Raw genomic sequence first — 18,897 nt, 5'->3', positions numbered from 1 at the left:
TTCTGCAGTGCAACAAGAGATTAAGCCCCGGAAGTACAAAAATTACTTGAAATTAGGTTTTGCCCTGGACTCATCATAGTAAAGATTTTGTCTGGACTGCAGAATCAGTGTCGCATCATTTGCATATGTTTAACTAGCTGTAGCCTGGCTATAAGCTTGTTGAAATGATTTTTTTAATAGCTTCTGAGACTGTAAGCTGAAATACAGCCTTTGCTCTCTCCCAAGGGGCCCCTTCCAATTCACTTCACTGCTGCTTATCCCTGATAGAAGTTATGTCTAGAGGGAGATGTAACACTCAGGCAAGTCATTGGTATAATAGCAGCATACTTGCTAAAATGCAGCAATGTGTTGCTTTTTTTTTTTCTGGGATTTGTGCCCCAGCGTCCCTTCTGTCTGTGGGAGACCATTCCTAGAGATTTGGAAGCAGAAATACTTAGGCAACTAAAGTGTGACATAACACAGAGCAGCTACAGAGGAAAGTAAGATAAAAAACAGATATAAAATGGAGTTCAACTTTTGTTTAAAGGTTATGCATCCAATTTGGCTCCTTGTAAAACTGTTATAAAACTGCCAACAGTTTCTACATTTGTTTGGTATGTACATTGTAATGAAATCCTTCTTAGGGTGTGGGATCACCTGAATGAATGGCTAAATACATTCTAGAAACAGCTTGGTCTCCTGCACATAACATGCTGTAAACATGAGACAGATGTGTGGGAAATTCTTTGAGGGGAGCATTGTTTTTAAAATCCAGTTATTCTGTTACCTACTGGTATTTTCCAAAGAGGCAAATAATGCAAAGTAGACAAAAAACAATGAGGCACCGCAAACCTCATTCACGGTGTCATCAAAAAGACACACAGATAGACATGGGGAGCAGAGGTCAGGCAGTACGAAGTGCCACCCAACAGTGGGTCTTTGAACCTCTCATGTGCTAAATCTTGCGTTACATTTAACACCGCCTGTTCCTTCCTGTTGCATTATCCTGTGGTTCAGATAAGGAATTGAAAGCACTAGTATGATGAAACTGCAATATGCTGAACATAGACATCTTAGTATCTTTGGAAAGTACCGAGTTCCTGAGACATCCACACTCCAAAAATTGCGATAGATAGGCACAGGACAACAATCTTTAAAATAGTAGCAGAGCAATATGCCTTCTAAAATTTGTGTGTGTGTGTACTCAAGGGCCAAGGGAAATAATTGCTTATCAAATTTACTGCAGTAATTATCACTATCTGACTAAAACAAGTCTGCAATCTATTCCTAAGGGGAATAAATGTCACCGTGTGGCTAATGGCCACATCATCCTGCTCACCTAAATCAGCCTGCAGATGAAACATGAGAGATTATAGTAACTCTGAGTTGCACAATATTTTCCTATAAATAGATTTGGCCATGGTGCGGTCAAGGCAACTTAGTGGTAAGGACTGGCACGGTGGATGTGGATTATCTTAAATCTGCTTTGGTATGTCAACCCCTCTCTACCATGTTTCACATAGATTGGGAATTTACCAATCAAAATCCTGTTCTGAATGTTTTAAGCCAAGGAGCGCACAACTACAGCTCTATTTTGCTAACTATTGGCTATGCAAGAGAAAAAAAAATACCATTTTCAAGATTAAGAGAGTGACAGAAAGCTCTGTCACTCTTCTGTGCACAGACAGGTTCTGACCATTTTTGTGGTAACAGGTTTTAAATTCACTTTCTTTTTTTTTTTTTTTTAAGATCAGCAGTCCCAGGCAGTTCTTTGGCCTCCTAACAGCTCTTGATTTTTCACTGGGGTCATGTTTTAGAGAAGGAATCATGTAATGAATATTCTTCTGACGTTTGCCTTTCATCAGCAAGAATACTTGGACTATTTCCTCTTGTTTCCTTCCCTTATTGTTTTGTATTGTTGTTGGCTTTTTTTTGTTGCTGTTTTTGTTTTGGTTTGTTTTCTTTTGTATGTGAAAGATCTTTGAGAAAACTTCCATTTTAAAACCACCATAGAAGATGGACTGGATTTTTATTTCAGCATGACTTTTTTACTTAACAAGTAAATAAGAGTTTTGTTCACTTCAACCATATCCAGGGTCTGCTTTTATAAGTATCACAAAGCCTAAATATCATGGAAGGAAAAACAACACGAAATATTTTTACCCTGTCTGACCTAAATTTATGTATTTTCCAGTTCTTCCAAGAGGAAGAGAAGTGAAATAAGTACTCCCTTTTCTCAGTTTCTTTTCAGCTTCCATATTTCAACTGTGTTCTCAGCTGCTTGCATGAGTCATGGAGAGCTGGAAACAGAGACACCCCCCAGAATATTAAATCTGCTTCCTCCTGAGGAACCTTTGTGAGTACTTTAGGGTATACCACTAAAAAGCTACAGAAATCTCTTGGAAGCTTCTTTGTTCCTGATAGAGGCACAAAGAGCCAATAGAGGAAATGCTAATATCCTAGCTCCAAAAACTGATTCTTATGAGTGTAATGAAAACTAAGATATCTAAAGATTTCCATATCACTGTCTAGAAATGTGTTCCATTGCTCTTTGGTATTTGCAGAGGCTTGAGACTGTTGTTGACTCTGTAGATTGTTTTGTGTAATGATGGTATTGAATTTCACTCGTCTAGGCACAATTTGGATTTGATCCTGTGATGTTCCAAGAAACTCAAACCCACAGGCTATGAGAACTAGAAGGGAGTTCAGTGCTTTGCTAGGCTGATCCAGGCTATTCCAGGCTAACACACATTATTGTCCACTCCGTCCTATGCAGTGTAACTTATAGCCAAACTAAATCTGATTGGAGCTATCTATAACACTGCATTTAGAAACAACAGGGAAGGTTCAGGGCAGAAATCCATCCTACATTCTGAAATTCCTTAACTTCATGCAGAATAAGCCAGATCCCTCATAGTTTGGCTTATGACTAGACTGAGCAGTCCAAATCAAGCCAGGTCAAGGATTTTGTGCTGTAATAAAGAATAAAGAATGAAAGGTCACCTTACACAAGCAGAAGCCAAATTACATTGGCAGTTCAAAGAGATTCATACAGCAAAAAGAGCAGTAAAAAAAAAGAAGTGGTGAAATACACTTACAAAGGAAATTGGTATCAAATGTGACTGTCAGTATTGCTGCATTTATAGGCATGTATTGTTATGCCTTCCTTTTTCAGTCATGTTAGCTTGAGTTTATCTTTCTCTAATACAGAACTTCAGTCCTAGCTGCCTGAACATAAGGTCAGACACAGCTCATCACACTGAAATTACATCTTCCCATCGCAGACTATTCCCTTTCTCCCTGGACTACCCTTCCTCTTCTTGGTGTCAATTCTACCTTTACACACAGCTCTGGGTTTTTTGCTATCTTTTCCCTGTTTGTATAGATCTGACTACTTATCTTGCATGCAGACTTCTCTTCCTGCCTGGTACAGTTTTCTGATCCTATGGACAATAACAGTCTGACTTTAATCAAGGCTGTGCAGGAAGAACCTTTCTTCTCAGAGAAAGCTTTTAGACGTTACAACTATTCAGATTGGTTTACCACATTGGGTGATGAAGCAGAGCTAAAAATACCATATGTTCCTTTGACATTGCCCATTCATTACAATAAATAACTGAAACTTCTGTGACTGCAGAACAAAACATGTTTTATGTTTTTCTTTTAAGTGAAGCTCTGTATAAAGCTCTTTGCCACTTAGAATATCCTCTTAGTGTTTTACATAATAGGATAACAAAGTTTGTTGGAAAAGGCAAGGGAAGCCTAAGGCTTGTTTTCCTCTCATTTTATTAAATGAATGAGGAGATATCTTAGCATGGAGAACACAGGCATGTAACTGATCAGATTTTCTCCTTTATGCCTTCCTTATAGTGAGGAAATGTGTTGAAACTGCCCTTTAGAACATTACCTATTATTAGCAATTCACAGCACTGGATAAGCAGAAGTCCTTTCAATCGTCTGCAAGTCTCCTATGCAATCTGTGTAAGTCTGTTTCCACAACCGAGATGAGATTATCAAAGCATGAGAAAGAACTGACACAAAGGACCAGACTGTTTGAAGATGCTTATTTTAAGCATGTCACATCGTCTCATTCACTATTTTTGTTTTTTGAACTCAGAGGAAGAGAGAGAGAGAGATTTTTTTCCCCCAGTAATTAAAACTGAAGGTGGGCAGTCCTGCCTGCACAATGAACAAATGTACATTATCTTAAAAAGTGTTAAAAAAAAACACCTCATTTAATTCTTCCTTTCAAGCACTGAAATGATCTCCAAGTGCTATTAATAGAAGAGCCTTTCTCCATGGAAAATGTATTCTTCTATTTAAAGCTACTGGGGAAAAGCTTGAAAGAACAACAAATGATGGTTCTGACATCTGGCTATCGGTGTAGCCTTCAGATGTAGGGTTCACATATAGGCTGTACAATAAATACTTTTGTTTGGAAATAAGGCAGGATGATCACCAAGACATCCTTTCCACACACAGTTGCTCACAGAGGACACATACTTGCTAGAAGCCTGTTCAGCTTGTCCCTCAGTGCTGAGAGAAGCAAACTGGTAGTTACTGGATTGGCAGCACTGGAAAAACACAGATCTTTGTTGATGCAAAGAACAAGGCATGGCTGCTAAAGAAGCAGCATAAACTTCCCACGGTCCAGTGAGCCTGACCTGATCTTAATGGCCCATGATTAGCAGAGCAGGTGTTGATCTGTTCTTATGATGTCTCTGCAGATGTACGATATCGATAAGAGCTATGAGGACATTTTATGTGGGCATAGGTCTAAGAATTCCTGTCACAGTAGACCAGCAAACAGAATACTTCCCCAGGAGTTTAAAGAGGACATTTCATATCCAATAGCTCATATCCTGCTTCCAGGCACCCCAGTCTTTAGATTCTGCTCCTTTGATATGTTCTGCTGCTCAAAGATTTTGTTCCCATGCTGACATCCCAGCCAGGTGCCGTTCTGAATATTTACTCTGAGTTATGAGAGCTCAATGCCTCATACATTCCTGGTGCGGTCACTCAGAGAGATCATATTTGCAAAAACACATGGGTTTGTTACCGTAACATGTGATTCACAGCAAAACCACCAAAACCAGAACAGAATGCTTAAGCTGAAAATAAAAATTCTTATGATTTCATTCTTTGTTTTGTTTAATAAGGAAATGGAAACGAGATATATGTAAAATGTACAGTGAGGGATTGTACTAGACACCGACACTTCTGAGTAATCCTAACAAGCCAGGGTGCTTATACCATCACTACAACATTGGTTCAGCTACGAGCTCTAAAATGGAGAGCTAAGGAGCACTGCCAAATAGTGGTGTACTGGATGGAAGGAAGGAGCTATGGATTTCTGTGGATTTCCATAGTGTTGAAGTGTACGCAACAGCTCAAGTTCCCTAAGAGCTTATCTTCCAGAAAGTAGACAGTCTCTTAGAAGATAGGCACAAACCAGTAAGCTCTGGTTTATAAAGTCTTGAGCTGATATCCAATAAGTTGAGCTTCATGGTATTTAGGATCAGATTAAAACGATCATGGTCCCATTAATAAAATGTGCAGATGTAGTAGAATTTCCTTCCACCATCTCCAATGCGTTCAAAAAATATTGATCAGTCAATTTTGTTCAATCCAGCTCTTTGCTGGGTTGGGTAGCATTTGTCAGTGCCACTCACATTTTATGCCATTTCAAGTATAGTCTGTCTTCCCACAGTTGGCAGCAAGCTGGCATGAAAGCACAGGGCTGGCAACACACCATATCACAGCTCTGCCTGGTTTGACAGAATTATGATCATTTGCCCATGCTTGATCTGCATGAAACCTGTAATACTGGTCAAAACAGTCATGCACAGATCTGGAGCTAACATTACATACAATGAGAGATCCTGTCTGTGCCAAGAGGTGACATGAAACTAATGGAACGTCTCTGCCTGCTACCCTGGCACAGAGGTCTGGGTGGTGAGAAGCAAAATCAGACATCACATGGTGGCTGTGGTCTCCACAGACCGTCAACTCAACCTTCAGCAGCAACCACATGGTGCCTGAGCAGCAAGGAGATGTTTCCACAGGGTGTGATCCTATCCAGTGCAGCTGCATCCAGCCAGGCAGCAGGAAAATGCAGAACAGCTCAATTATCAGAGCCTTCCCTCATGTTTGCTTTTCTTTGGTTTTGGCTTTGGGCTCTTTGCTTACAGGCTATGAATGCATATGTGCTCAGTCCTCTCCAAATATGGTAGATATTCTATGTTGTATCTGTGTGTATGTAGTGTGTCTATACAGTGTGTGTGTATAAATGCAGTGTTATGCATTGTATTACACAAACACTGCTATAACTAAAAATTCTGTAAAAATCAGGGTACCTGCTTGGAATATGGGCTTGGTTATAAAATAACTACATTTCATCTAGGTCAGAGTAAGAGAGTGTTTGGAGCTTGATTTTTAAGATAGCATGGTCATTATCATAGACCTAAATTCAATAAAGCCTTTTACCAGGGCACAGTTTGCCTAACTCAGCTATGCTGTTCTAACCCATTATCAATAATACACCAAACTCATCCTTGCTGCATGTATGATGAGTTTCAAGTAGCACAAAGATAAAGCTTTGTTAAATTAAATTAAAACTTAAATTTTGGCATCTATTACAATGCTTTCCTGAATATTCATATTTATAATGCTTGAGTGCCTGAATGCACAGTAAAACAATTGTAAACAGAATTGAACTGCAGTTCCCATTAAGGGGTTCTTCAGTTCTTCTCACTTCTGGTATTTTGTCACTTTGATTTTTTTTTCCTCTGTTATTTTTGCTTTCTTTTTTTTTTTTCTTTCTTTCTTTCTCTTTTCTTTTAATCCTGCAGTTGGCAGAAGGGCAAGGGGAGAAGAGCAGTACTTCATAGTTTTTAGTCAACATTACAAATGAAAAGCTTTGACAGTTGAGCATTTCTCAAGCCAGCATTGGCCAAACCAGCTGAAAGAACCCAAAATCCTGTTTCAAGTTGCAGACTTTTCTTATTTGTGAAAATGTTCCAGGGTGCCTGCCTAAAGGCAAGTTTAACTTATGTTTTGACTACTTAAAAGAAAAAAACAACCTTTTTCACCCACTATGCACTTCAGAATATAACTTCTGGCAAACACAAAGCCAATTGAAGCATACAAACTTCAGGAAAGTGGTCCTCAGTGTGTTGCTCTACAAATTAACCAGGATACTCTCTGGTGATTAAATGACACACACACACACACACACAAACCCAACAACAGAACAAACAAACAAAAACCATAACCATATGACATAGCTTAGTATCACATGTTAGTATCATGCTTACTACTTGTGGTGTAACTTCAACAGTGCCATCTTACATAACGTATTTTGTAAGTTCCAAGGCTCTACAAGGAGAAAAGCCAAAACACAGCAGATAGTATGACCTGACTCACATCAAGCCAGTGTTTGAAAGAGAACCTTTTCTGAGTATTGGCCCAGCGCTGCCTCTGAGCTTGTTCAGCTCAGTGCTGCAGCCGAGGAAATTCTAACTGCAGCGACAGGCCCAGGAAGTTCCTGAGCTGCCTAGTGATGTATTTCATGTTGTGATAAACACAAAAAAAATTTAGAAGCTGCCAGACCAACAATGTCTGGAGTGACTGCAAGCTGATGGTGCACAAATGGGTAATGGATCTTACAAAGAGACCTGGAAGCGCACGCAGAATGACTGCCCTGTCACAGAAAAATATTTTTAATGATTGTGGTGTGCAGCTGTATGTCAAGTATGTGCATATTCAGACCTGACTTGATATATAGTTGCCACAGCAGTATGTATGAATCATATGATGGCTGTATTCTTGGCCGGTTTTGACTATATACGTGTAACCACTCAGTTACACAAGCAAAACCAAGGACTGCCAATGTACATCTTTTAGCAGACTCAATCATCTCTCTTTGACATTGTGGCCTTAGATTCAATGCAAACAGAAGGACAACTTCACAGTTCTCACAATTTGCAGAATGAGACCTATACAAGCATAATTTCTTGTCATAATTTCTCTCAAAATAGATTAATCTTTGTAGAAAATAAGAGCAGAGGCTAATGAGGGTTAAGGCACAGATGGAATGGTACTACTAATTACTTCATACAAACATACAGTGAAGGAATACTTTCTAGCATGATATTTAACAAAATCAATCCCTTAGCACATGCTGCTAGAGGAGAATTTATGGTGAAGTCAATGTGATGCTGCCTGGCTGTCTGCAGTGAAAAGACATGACACATGATCTGTTTCATCTTGTCTCCTTCCATTTAATCCCACCTTTAATGAGCAGAAACACAGAAAGTAAACAGTTCCTCTCTCTTCTACAATAATACTAATTTTTTTTCCACACTGTTTACTTTGAATAACCAGAATTCATTTTTAGAACCCTGTTCAATATTTCATTCGAAGAACTTCACAGGCATCATCCAAATGCTATTTTTGAAGCTTCAGCAATGTTCACTTGGGTACTGATAAGGAATGCAAATTTCCTGGGATTTTCTCAGAAAGGCTCTATCAGCACAGGGGGAACGGTCCTTCTTTCTCAGCTGAGAGAAAAGCCACAACTACACAGCCCAGAGTACAGCTGCACTGTGGAGAATTTATATACTAGTCCCTCATTTCCAGATGATCCCTAAAATCTAAATTTTTTTTCAGGGATTTGTTGCCTTCTATTATGAATTCTACAGAATAAAGAGCAATTTCTGAAATACCTGAAATCAGGTTCTGAAATCAGGACTGCCAGCATAGTAAAATATCAGTTATCCACAGAGCTCTAAGATTCTCTGGATTTGCAGGTTGCTGTACTTTCTGTCTCATTTTATTCATTATTTGGTTTCACACTGCTAATCTCTCTGGAATATAGCATTCATCTCCTTCCAGATGATTGTTAAATGCTGTATTAAAAAGCAATTATCACCTATCTTCCATTTTACCCTGAAAGGAATGACAAAAATTGAAAAAAGTTGCTGTTATCTCCAGTATAGAAAGGCATATGAGATCCTGCTGTTTTTCTTCACTTTCTGCAGCTGTTTATTGCTGACTTCCAATGGCAGAGCAGGTGTAACATTGCACTTGCAATCGATGAAGGGCACCATGTCACACAAATAGACCCAGTCCTATTTCTTTGGCACTTAAAATAAAAGACTTATGGCTTGCTGACAAAGGGAGCGAAAGGGTCTGTATTACCATTGCCAGGTGTTTGAATTCTAATAGTGACTTGAAAATTACATTCCACCCCCTCCCCAGCCTTTTTTTCTTTTTTTTTTCTTTTTTTTTTCCCAGTAGGAGAAGGGCAAGAGAAAGAAATTCTAGATTTCGACCTTCTAAAGTGCCCATGGAATTTTCAAGGGTTCCTCTCTGAAAATGAACATCATTTGTATTCTTAAAGTTTCTGTTAGTTGAGTATATTTTTCTTCATTTTTCAAAGCTCTGAGATAAGTACTAACAAGATAGTATGGTGCTTGGTCACAACTTTATCATCTCGAAATACACTGAGATCTACTTTTAGAGAAAAATTTAATGCTGCAAAAATAACATCATAGTCTGATGAAGTCATTTTCTGCAAGTGACAGAGCTTATTTCTTCTTGAAGACATTCATATTAATAGATTTTTGAAATAGACAATAGAAATTAATTAATTTTCTGGCCCACATGGTTATATTCAGAAGAGCCGGTAAAGTGAGTCATAAAGGCTCAAGAATCCATGGTTTAATTTAAGTTACATGACTTCTAAGAAAATCTTAATATTTTCTAGTGAGGGAGGTGAACTTTCTGAAGAAAGAACTGAAGAACAAGGAAGAATGGGGGAGTAAAGAGGGAGAACTTTGGAGCATAAAATCTAGAGAAAGCTGGCACAGGCAGTCCCAAGGGAAGATGGGATGACAGTGACCCATGGTTTATGTTCAAATTCTCTATTTGGTTTAGGGCAATACTTGATGTCAATGTTATATGTAATTAGATTAACCAGAAGGTGAAGAGGGGGCTGGCTGTATTAAACATTACAAGTAGCTATTGCATTAGGTACATGTGGCATTTTGCCCCTCAATCACAGAGCAAGAGCTGGAGTTGAGTATTTGTTGTACAGCTAAGATGTCATGGGATATTTCAACAAATTGGTATTTTCATCAGGTCAAGTTTCTACCATTTCATTAGATTATTTTTGGAATTGACTGGTTTCATATTGCAGGCCTATTTCTTCCCTGAAATATATTCCTTTGTGTATGTGGAGCATGAAAAATTAATTCCATTAACAGGTATTTTTTAACTAGGTCTCCAGAGTTCTGTGAGCTGCATTTTCCAGTATCTTTTTAATTTTGAATGTTCTAAATTTAAAAAAGAAGGAAAAAAAAAAAAAAAAAAAAGAGGAAGAAAGAAAAAGCTTTCTTTAAAAATTACTGCTTTCTTCTCTGTAATGGCAACAAGAGGGGGCAAGGGTATAGAAAAGATCCTCATCATCATAAATAAATTAAAAAACCCACTTCATAGAAGTAAAGAGGACTAAAGCTGCTATTAAGCATTTTAAGAGGTAGCTAGCAGCAGAGATGACCAAAATGAAGCTTTCTAGTCTAAAAATATTAGCAACTCTCTTCACACTTGTATTTTTAAACATCAGATAATCTATTAAAATTGAAATGACTTTGAAAGCAGCACAGTTGTGACACAGTGTATGTAAATGATGGGAGGTCACGTTTTCAGTTGTTCAGTATGTGCAGGTTAAGTTCAGCTTTCTGGTACACAGACTACTCCTATATCTTTGTCAAAACTATCTGTACTCACTCTCCTCCTCTTGTCATCTTCTTTTTGTATATTTGCCTGATGATGCCTAATATTGCAGAGGTTTGTAAAAATTTTACAGCAGTGATCCTGTGTCATCCAACAAGGGAGATATATGTACACTATTTATGAACTTATATAGTTCATAGTAGCATAATAGCAAGTTCATGCTTAATTAGATTTTTTTTTCCATTATCCAGCTTGCATGTATGATTGTCATAATTGTGCCTATGGGCGAGTTTCACAGCTGTAAGTATATGCTGGACTGAGGCATCTGTTGGCAAAGCTTCTCTGTAAATCTGAAATATAAGAGTAGGTACATTACAAAGAGCCTTGACACAAGAGCATCATGTACACCTCTACCACAGAAAGCAGAGAAGGAATTCCTCTGCTCAGGACCTGTGAGCTGAGTAACACTGAGCAGGAGAATGCAAGTGAGAGCAAAGAGGTGCTCCCAGGAGCTGCTGGGGCACGAGGTGCCCAGATCTCCTTTCTCAGTTACCAGTGTGTTGCTGTGTTGCTTTCAGCTGAAGTGCAGAGCATGCCCTTGGGCTTTCAGTCTGCTAAGCTTTATAGTTGTTGCTTTATTAAAGAATTACCTTTTTTTCTTTTTCTTTTTTGAGCACTGCTAAAATATCAGTCTACAGTGCTTAATGTTGTTCCTTTGGCTTTTAATAAGCCAAGATTCTAACAAAGTTGATCATCATACCAGCGTATTCTGGACTGTCACTGTCTGTGACAGTCCCAAGCAATAACTCATACTGCCCTGCCCAGATTGGGCCACCTTGTGACTCCTTCTTCTTCCTTCACACTCCTCTTACCTGTTCCTTAATTGTCTCTTACCTGTCACTTCAAAGACACACTGCATGTGGCAATATATTTCCTAAGCACTTACAAGAAAAAAGAACAACAGTATTTCTAAGGCTAAAGTAACATGGTGAATATATCAGGGAAGATGTTACTAAAGGGTGGCTCATAATTTTTTAGCACATCCTTATCAGTAAAAATTTTATTCTTCCAACCCATCCAGTGCTATCACCTCAGAATTCCCTAAGTTTTATAGTATTTGCATGTTCATGTGGGGTTGTGGTGTTTTTTTTTTTCAGATAATTACCCACAGATTACAAACAATTTACATTTTTTACCCCATTTCTTTTGAAATGAATCCTGAGCACCACTCAAGACAAAAATTCAGACTGCTGTCTTTTCTTGCTGGTTCCAAGATGAGCTGTTTGGGGAAGCAGCCATTTACTTTGTCGAAAATATCCTACCCCAATGTCTTGTCCTGAAAAGGCACTGACTGGGGCTACATGAGGAGAGCTGAAATTTTCTGTTATTGATACTCATCTGCAATATACATTTCCTTAAAATATCAGCTCCTCGCATGTTCAAGAGTTTCCTTTCACTCAAAACTGACATTTCCACAGCAACATTTAAGTTTGTTCTATTCACTTGATGTATTTTTTTCCTGAGATGGTTATGCAAATATTAACAAACTCTGTAAACAAGAACAAGCCTGGGAGAGTTGTGAGGGAGAACTTATTGCCCTCTTCCAATATCTGAAAGGTGCTTACATTGAGAGCAGGGTTGGTCTCTTCTCACTGGTGACAGGACAAGGGGAAATGGCCTCAAGTTGCACCAGGGTAAGTTTAGTCTGGATATCAGGAAAAACTTCTTTACAGAAAGGGTTGTTAAGCACTGGAATAGGCTCCCCAGGGAGGTGGTTGAGTCACGATCCCTGTGTTTAAGAACAGTTTGGATGTGGTGCTCAGGGACATGATTGAGTGGAAGGTTGTTAAGAGTTAGATGGTATGGTTAGGTCGTGGTTGGATTCAGTGATCTTTAAGGTCTTTTCCAACCTAAGCAATTCTATGATTCTATGATTCTAAGCCAGAGAACACAGGAGAAACTCCTCCTTAACTCAATCCCTGAAGAGCCATTTAATACAAATGGCCGTGTGCGTAGTATACTTTTTTCTAGTTAGCATCTCTTGCAATAAACCACTTGGGTATATTTGATGTGCTTTTATCTTAAGATATTAAATTTGCATGTGCTGCTATTTACCTCCGACTTCTTCATTCTTGTTTTAGATCTCTGTCATAACATGATTATTGTCTGATCCCTACTGATCAGCAAAACAGCCCCTCATTGTATATGGCTCAGGCTTATCTCAAGTCATGAACTCTGCAGAGATGCCAAGTAGAAACTATTTTTTTGCACCTTTCATCTCAGAATTCAGAAATTATTGTTGCAAAAGTTGCAGGCAGCTTTTTTTTGGAGCCTTTTGAGAACTCCAAGATACAAGCTGTGGAGAAAAAAAAAAAGAAAAATTGAGAAATAAAATTAATGATTTTTCAGAGTTTTAAAGAGCTGGATTTAGAACAGATCATGTCCTTATTCTGGTACTGCAACCACAAGACTATCACAGAAAACTGTGTGTTTTCAAAAATAACTTTCCCAGGGCAAATTCATAACAAATGTTACAATTGTTACAGCTCTTATGGAATCAGTTGTCCTATTACTGGTTTATACCAACCGAATATCTGCCTCTTCAGAAATAGGTTCTTAACTGATCTTGGCTTATCTCCTTGAAAAGTTAAAAAATATATATCAAATGATAAGCATTCATAAGCATTTGAAATATTAGGAGGATTTCTGGTGTCTTGGAAAGTTCCATTATTTTCAAAATTTCATGTTGTAGTTTTCAGTTGTTGGAAACAATGAGCAAATTTTCCCAGCTTACACTAGGAAGTGTTGATTGTATCAGGTAAGTCATTCACCTAATTCAGTTACAACATTTGCACAATTCACTTTCTTTCCTGCTGCCTCACTGAAAAGTGAGTGCAAAAAAGGATGGAAAATAATATTATACCACTGCAGAGTTACCTCTCACAGACATTGCTTTCAGAGATAAGAAACAGAAAAAGCAAACTGAAGCAATAAGGCAAACTGACCGCTACAAATCAAACAGCAAACGAATTTAGTTCACCACATGGGCCTTTGGGATTTTCATACCTTATGTGTTTAATCAGATTTCTGATGATTTCTATTCATTAAGGAAGACATTTTTATTTGCTCAGGTTAGTAGATTTCCTCTTCCAAACAGCTTTGCACCACCCTCTTTCTACAACATCCTGTTAAGTGTTGAGGTCAAAGCCACAAAACATGAGATGGAAATATTCTATCTGGGCAAACTTAAATAAGATGTTATCCCCGAGAACTACTGAAAATCTTATTAACACTTAAATGTGCGTAATTTCACTTCTTTTTTAGAGACTATTCTTAATCTGTGTTATTTCAGTGCTACACTTCACAACATTGCCTTAGAAATCATTCAGTGGGCAAAAATGAAGGACAAGGATTTGAGTGCAGGATGATGAACTATAGCGTGGGAATGGGAACAGATGGCTAAAGGCAGAGCAACTGGATTTGCCTTCAAAGCATGTCATAAAACTCTGCCCCAGACAGAAGATTTAAGAGAAAAAATGTGCCTGGGAAGGGTGAAGTGTAGGATTAGAAATGGGAATGAGAAAGACCTGGAGCCAAAATTTCAAGAGACAAAAGTCAGTTGGAGAGATTTAGAGTAGGAATGAATAAAGTTTAAACTCAGAGCAGACTCTTTTCCAGAGCCTCAGATGGAATCCAGGATTTTGGATCACTGTCTCTCCATTGCAAAATAGCCAATGGGTTTTGATAAAGGTTTCATCTTCACTCCCATCTGCTGGCTCTGTTCAGTTACCCTGTTATTCTCTGCGGTAGAACTACTGGCTGAAATGCTGCTGATGAACAATGATGTTGATCTGATGTTATGTGGCAGTTCTGGGGCTGTTTTACTTTTTATTCTGAAGTTCTTTACCAGAAATCATACATCCATGATGCTGCCTACATAATCATAATGTGGTTTCTTACATGATAGTCTATAGTCATTCACTGAGAATTGGATATGGCTTTGCTGCTGGAGTTGTGAATGGGTCAATGAAATGTGAGAAGAGGCAGATGGAGCTCACCATTAAGGATGTTAAATATGGCCTTGGGTATATGGGTTCTCTCCCCTCTTCTTGCCAGACTGCACCTGGGACATAGGACTAAGTTATTTAAATAGAGTACTCCTTTTTAAACTAAAGTTGATGTATAAAAGCTCAGGTAGGTAAGAGTCTACAACAGAATTTAGTAGGCTCTATCCTCTAGGCATACAAAATGCTGCCTAATGTAATGTTCTGAAAAAAATCATAGTAAATGCATCTCAAGTGAGGCAGACCAAACCAGCAGCTTTTCAACCTCTCTCTGATACTCATGCACACTCCTTGGCTATGTGAGATGGACACCTAGTGTGAGGTGCTGCACCCCACCATCATGTAATACACAGTTATGCAGATAATCTGCCAGTAGCATTAATGTTTCCTAGCTTAGGGGGAATACATTCATACTCAAGGTTATTTTGGAGCAGGTACCGTAGTGATAAGCACTACAAAAAAAGCTTCTGAATATATTAAGACTTCTGCATTCATGGACTGCTGGAGAAAAACGTGTGTGATCATGCAATTAAAGCCTGCATCTTAATGCATATGCACAAGGAAGCAAATGATGGTTGCATAGGCAACCATGATTTTGGCATTTCCTAGACTTTTAGTGCTTGCCTTTAAAAATCTTAATAATGTGCCTTTAACACAGTGGATTTCCGGTATATAATATGTAATTATCTGAAACTATGTCTGTGATGCTTTCTCAGTATCTGGGCAACATTTTGTTTTCATCCTTTAAAAGAATCTCAAAGAATAGTCATTATTTAACAAAAATATCTTTGGCTTTCCTTATGCTTTGCTTTCATGTGGAAGCCACAAACAGATTTTCACATACCAGATGAATAATGTGTAGGAAGAGTGAGAAAGGAAGGGAATTGACTTTTTCATTTTTCTTTTTTTTTTTTTGTTCTGAAGTACGTGAATTTAATTTCACTACTTTATTTCAGATGCAATGCCATCCAAATTTATAAAAAAAAGATCTGCTGAATGCTTCACTACGTTGTTTCGTACATTACTGAAGCTCATGTTTTACAAAATACATTTCTTCAACTGAATTTTGGATTCTGATATATATTCACTTCCAACTGAGATTGAATTGAAAATGAACATACATCAACGTCTTGATGGTAGGCAGTGTAAAAACATTCTGCACCTTCAAAATATCAAGCAAAATGCAATCATAGATACGCTGGACAATCGTTAGATAACCCGAACAGATTTAAATGTTTCACAGCAGTAAAACTTCTTAAGCTGATGGATTTTTCAGAGAAACTCTTTTTCTCATCAGTGCCAGGAGGAAAGTGACCAGTTATCCCACACATCTAAACTAAAAAGCCTTGTGACACTTGCAGTAAGATTCCCTGTCCATCCCTCTGCACCCCACCATCATGTAATGCACAGTTATGCAGATAATCTGCCAGCAGCATTAATGTTTCCTAGCTTGGGGGAATACATTCATCATTATGAAATGTATGATTATTTTTCAGAGAAGAAAGTATGTAAGAACAATTTCATTTTGTCAGCTAAAACCGATGGAATTACTATATTTGTAGCAATCAGAGACATAATGTATTCTTGACAATGTATCACAAGAAAATTTCATAGAAATCATAATTTCTTCATATTAAAAAATAGATGCATGTCCTCAATCTATAATCTCAGAAATACTAAAAAAATGCCCAAAGCTCTAGAGCAACCCACCTCAGTTAAAATTCCAAGTAAATATGATAGATCAGTTTAATAAAATAAGACATCAGTAGTAGAAAACAAGTATTCATCCAGTTTTCTATTCACTTCTATTTTTTGCTACTTACCTCTGAGGGCTGCTGCTTGCTCAGAGCACATAGAATGCAGCAGCTCAGTCCAAGAGAGAAAGCAGTTATTCCCTTTCACCCTCTGTTATGCCTCGAAACTCTTTCACTTCTTCTTTTCAAGATGCATAGAAATACAAGGATGGTCCTTCGGGGCTCTATCCAGGTCTGTTTACATTATGTAAAACAGATGAATACATTTCCTATTTTAACCATGAAAATCATGCCTTCACTGACAGGCGCCTGGATCATTAATAGTATGCTGTATGCAACTGTGAAAACCCACGTAATGCTCAGAAATGGGCTCAGCTTTCTAAATGAAGAACCAGATTAAAATCCGCAAACCGACTTGGCTTTGTTGCAGAAGTTTTTCGTTTTTCTCTACAGAAGAAGCTGGAAGTCACTGTTGGTTAGCAGAAGGTTTTCACTGGAAATGCTGGAGGAGACCTCTAGACTCCGGTTAGCACCAGAATCAAACATGCTGGAGTGTTACGGCCTCAGCCAGCTCCCACACCAAACCTGTGATTCTTTCCTCCCAAAGCAATTTTGTCATACAGCAATGTCAGCAAACTGCTTCAGCAGTTTTTGAAAAGATTCCAACTTAAATTACAGTACCAAAAGCCTGCTCTGGGCTTTACCCTTATTATTTTTTCCTAGAATATTTAAATTTCTTATTATTCCCCACCCGGTCTTAAGCACACTTTCCAGAACACAGGAAAATAGTCTTTCCTTCCTGCAGTCCTAAATGCTTTCATTAGGGAGACTTAACACTAAAATGTTTTGGAAAAACAGATGCTCTAGATTTAAAAGAAGCAAGAGATGACTCTCAGTGAACAGCTGCATTGCTCTCAGCTACAAGCGAGCTGAATCTCAGAACAGCTTTGTATGTTACTTTGTCACTGGGAACATATTATTACCATCTAAATTTAAAAACAGTGGCTTTCTTACATGAAAGCAAATGCAGACATAAAACCACAGTGACTGTTCTGTTCTACTATTCTATGCCAATGACGCAGAAAATAATACCAAAGTGAAAAACAGTTCTTGTTTTAGGTGGTCTGTGCTTGTAATGTGTCTGGCCAAAAACACAGGTATAGGAACTCTTGCACATTCTCAAATTACTCAGTATTCACAGTTGTCTGCTAAAATCTCACTCTGCAGCTGCTTCAGCTCTTTGTTGACTTTTCAGAAGTATCTTGTCCTCACCAACAGGCACTACTATATTACATATTAAGGGGTTAATGGACATAAAACCCACGTTTCAATGTAATCATTTTTCAGTTCTAAAGGAAAATGCTTCTAAAATAAATGAACAGTAACTACTTCAGTAGCTTTTCTGTCAAGTAATTCCAGTGTTCAGGCAAACAAGCCCACCAATGAGCACTGAGTATACCTATTGCTCTTAAGACAGCTTGTAAATTTCCTAAATCCTGGGAGAAAATCTAAACTAATTTTCAAAAATTGTCTTAGAAATTTCAAATAAAACAGTCCTTTTTGTCCATGAAGTATAAATTGACTTTTGTTTATCTCTTATGGAGTCTTTCTATCCATCTGCTACAATACAACTGCTACATTTATTTTCTGTAATAGTTTAAGCAGTCAGTAAATGAATAATCCATTGCAATTCACATAAATTACGTGTTTTGGTAAAAGTGCATTAATTGTGTGGATAATGTGAGATTGATTTATTTTAATTAAATGAATACATGTAAAACAGAGACATCAATGGACGGCCCCTTATTGTCTAAGAGATATTTTAAGGAAAAAGTTGAACAAAGTGTTGTTAACATCACTGCGAATCTTTTGATTATGATCAAATGCATAACTTAGGTCAACATTTTTGCATATGTATATACAATAAATATGCATACATGTTCTGTATAAGGATTTCTTTAAATTTTCTTGGCATAATTTTTATATTTCAGAAGTATCTGACTCTCTCTATCCTGCATAGAAATAGAGGATGTCTACTTGTAGATAAGTCTGTGTTTCCTGATTATTTTTATGTAGCTAAATCTGTAATGTAAGATTAAATATCTTGGAGAAGGAAATGCAATGACAACATGAAAAAAAATCCCATTTTTTCCCCACCGTATTTAGTAGAAATATGCTAGTAAGCATTATTCTGACTATCAATCAGTATCTGGCCATTAATCTAATCGTTATTCAGTAAGTAATCCCTGTTATAATCTCTCAGACATGTGCTGCAAGTCTAATGATTTTTCTGTGCTCTATCATAAGGGAAAGAAGGATGTTGAGTTGTCTTCCAAGTCTCTTCACCTTGTTGCTGGCAAGAC

General features: G+C 37.8%; 1 protein-coding gene across 3 annotated transcripts in view; it reads right to left on the bottom strand.

Moving 5' to 3' along the window:
- PHACTR3 (phosphatase and actin regulator 3) overlaps positions 1-18,897 on the bottom strand; it is a 95,364-nt gene that overhangs the window by 51,876 nt on the left and 24,591 nt on the right. Inside the window, exon 1 of one of the 3 annotated variants that reach the window (XM_090152072.1) lies at positions 16,604-16,757. The exons of the other annotated variants lie outside the window; for them this stretch is intronic. Coding sequence (XP_090008198.1) covers positions 16,604-16,634 — 31 coding nt within the window. The 5' untranslated portion in view covers positions 16,635-16,757. Of the gene's footprint in view, positions 1-16,603; positions 16,758-18,897 lie in introns of those variants that run through there. 3 annotated transcript variants of the gene reach the window in all.

The sequence above is a fragment of the Phasianus colchicus genome, chromosome 17 (assembly GCF_987193195.1).
Source record: "Phasianus colchicus chromosome 17, bPhaCol1.hap1.1, whole genome shotgun sequence".
Classification (NCBI taxonomy): domain Eukaryota; kingdom Metazoa; phylum Chordata; class Aves; order Galliformes; family Phasianidae; genus Phasianus; species Phasianus colchicus.
The sequence above is the reverse complement of the archived record's forward strand: the minus strand, read 5'-3'. Positions and strand labels throughout refer to the sequence as shown.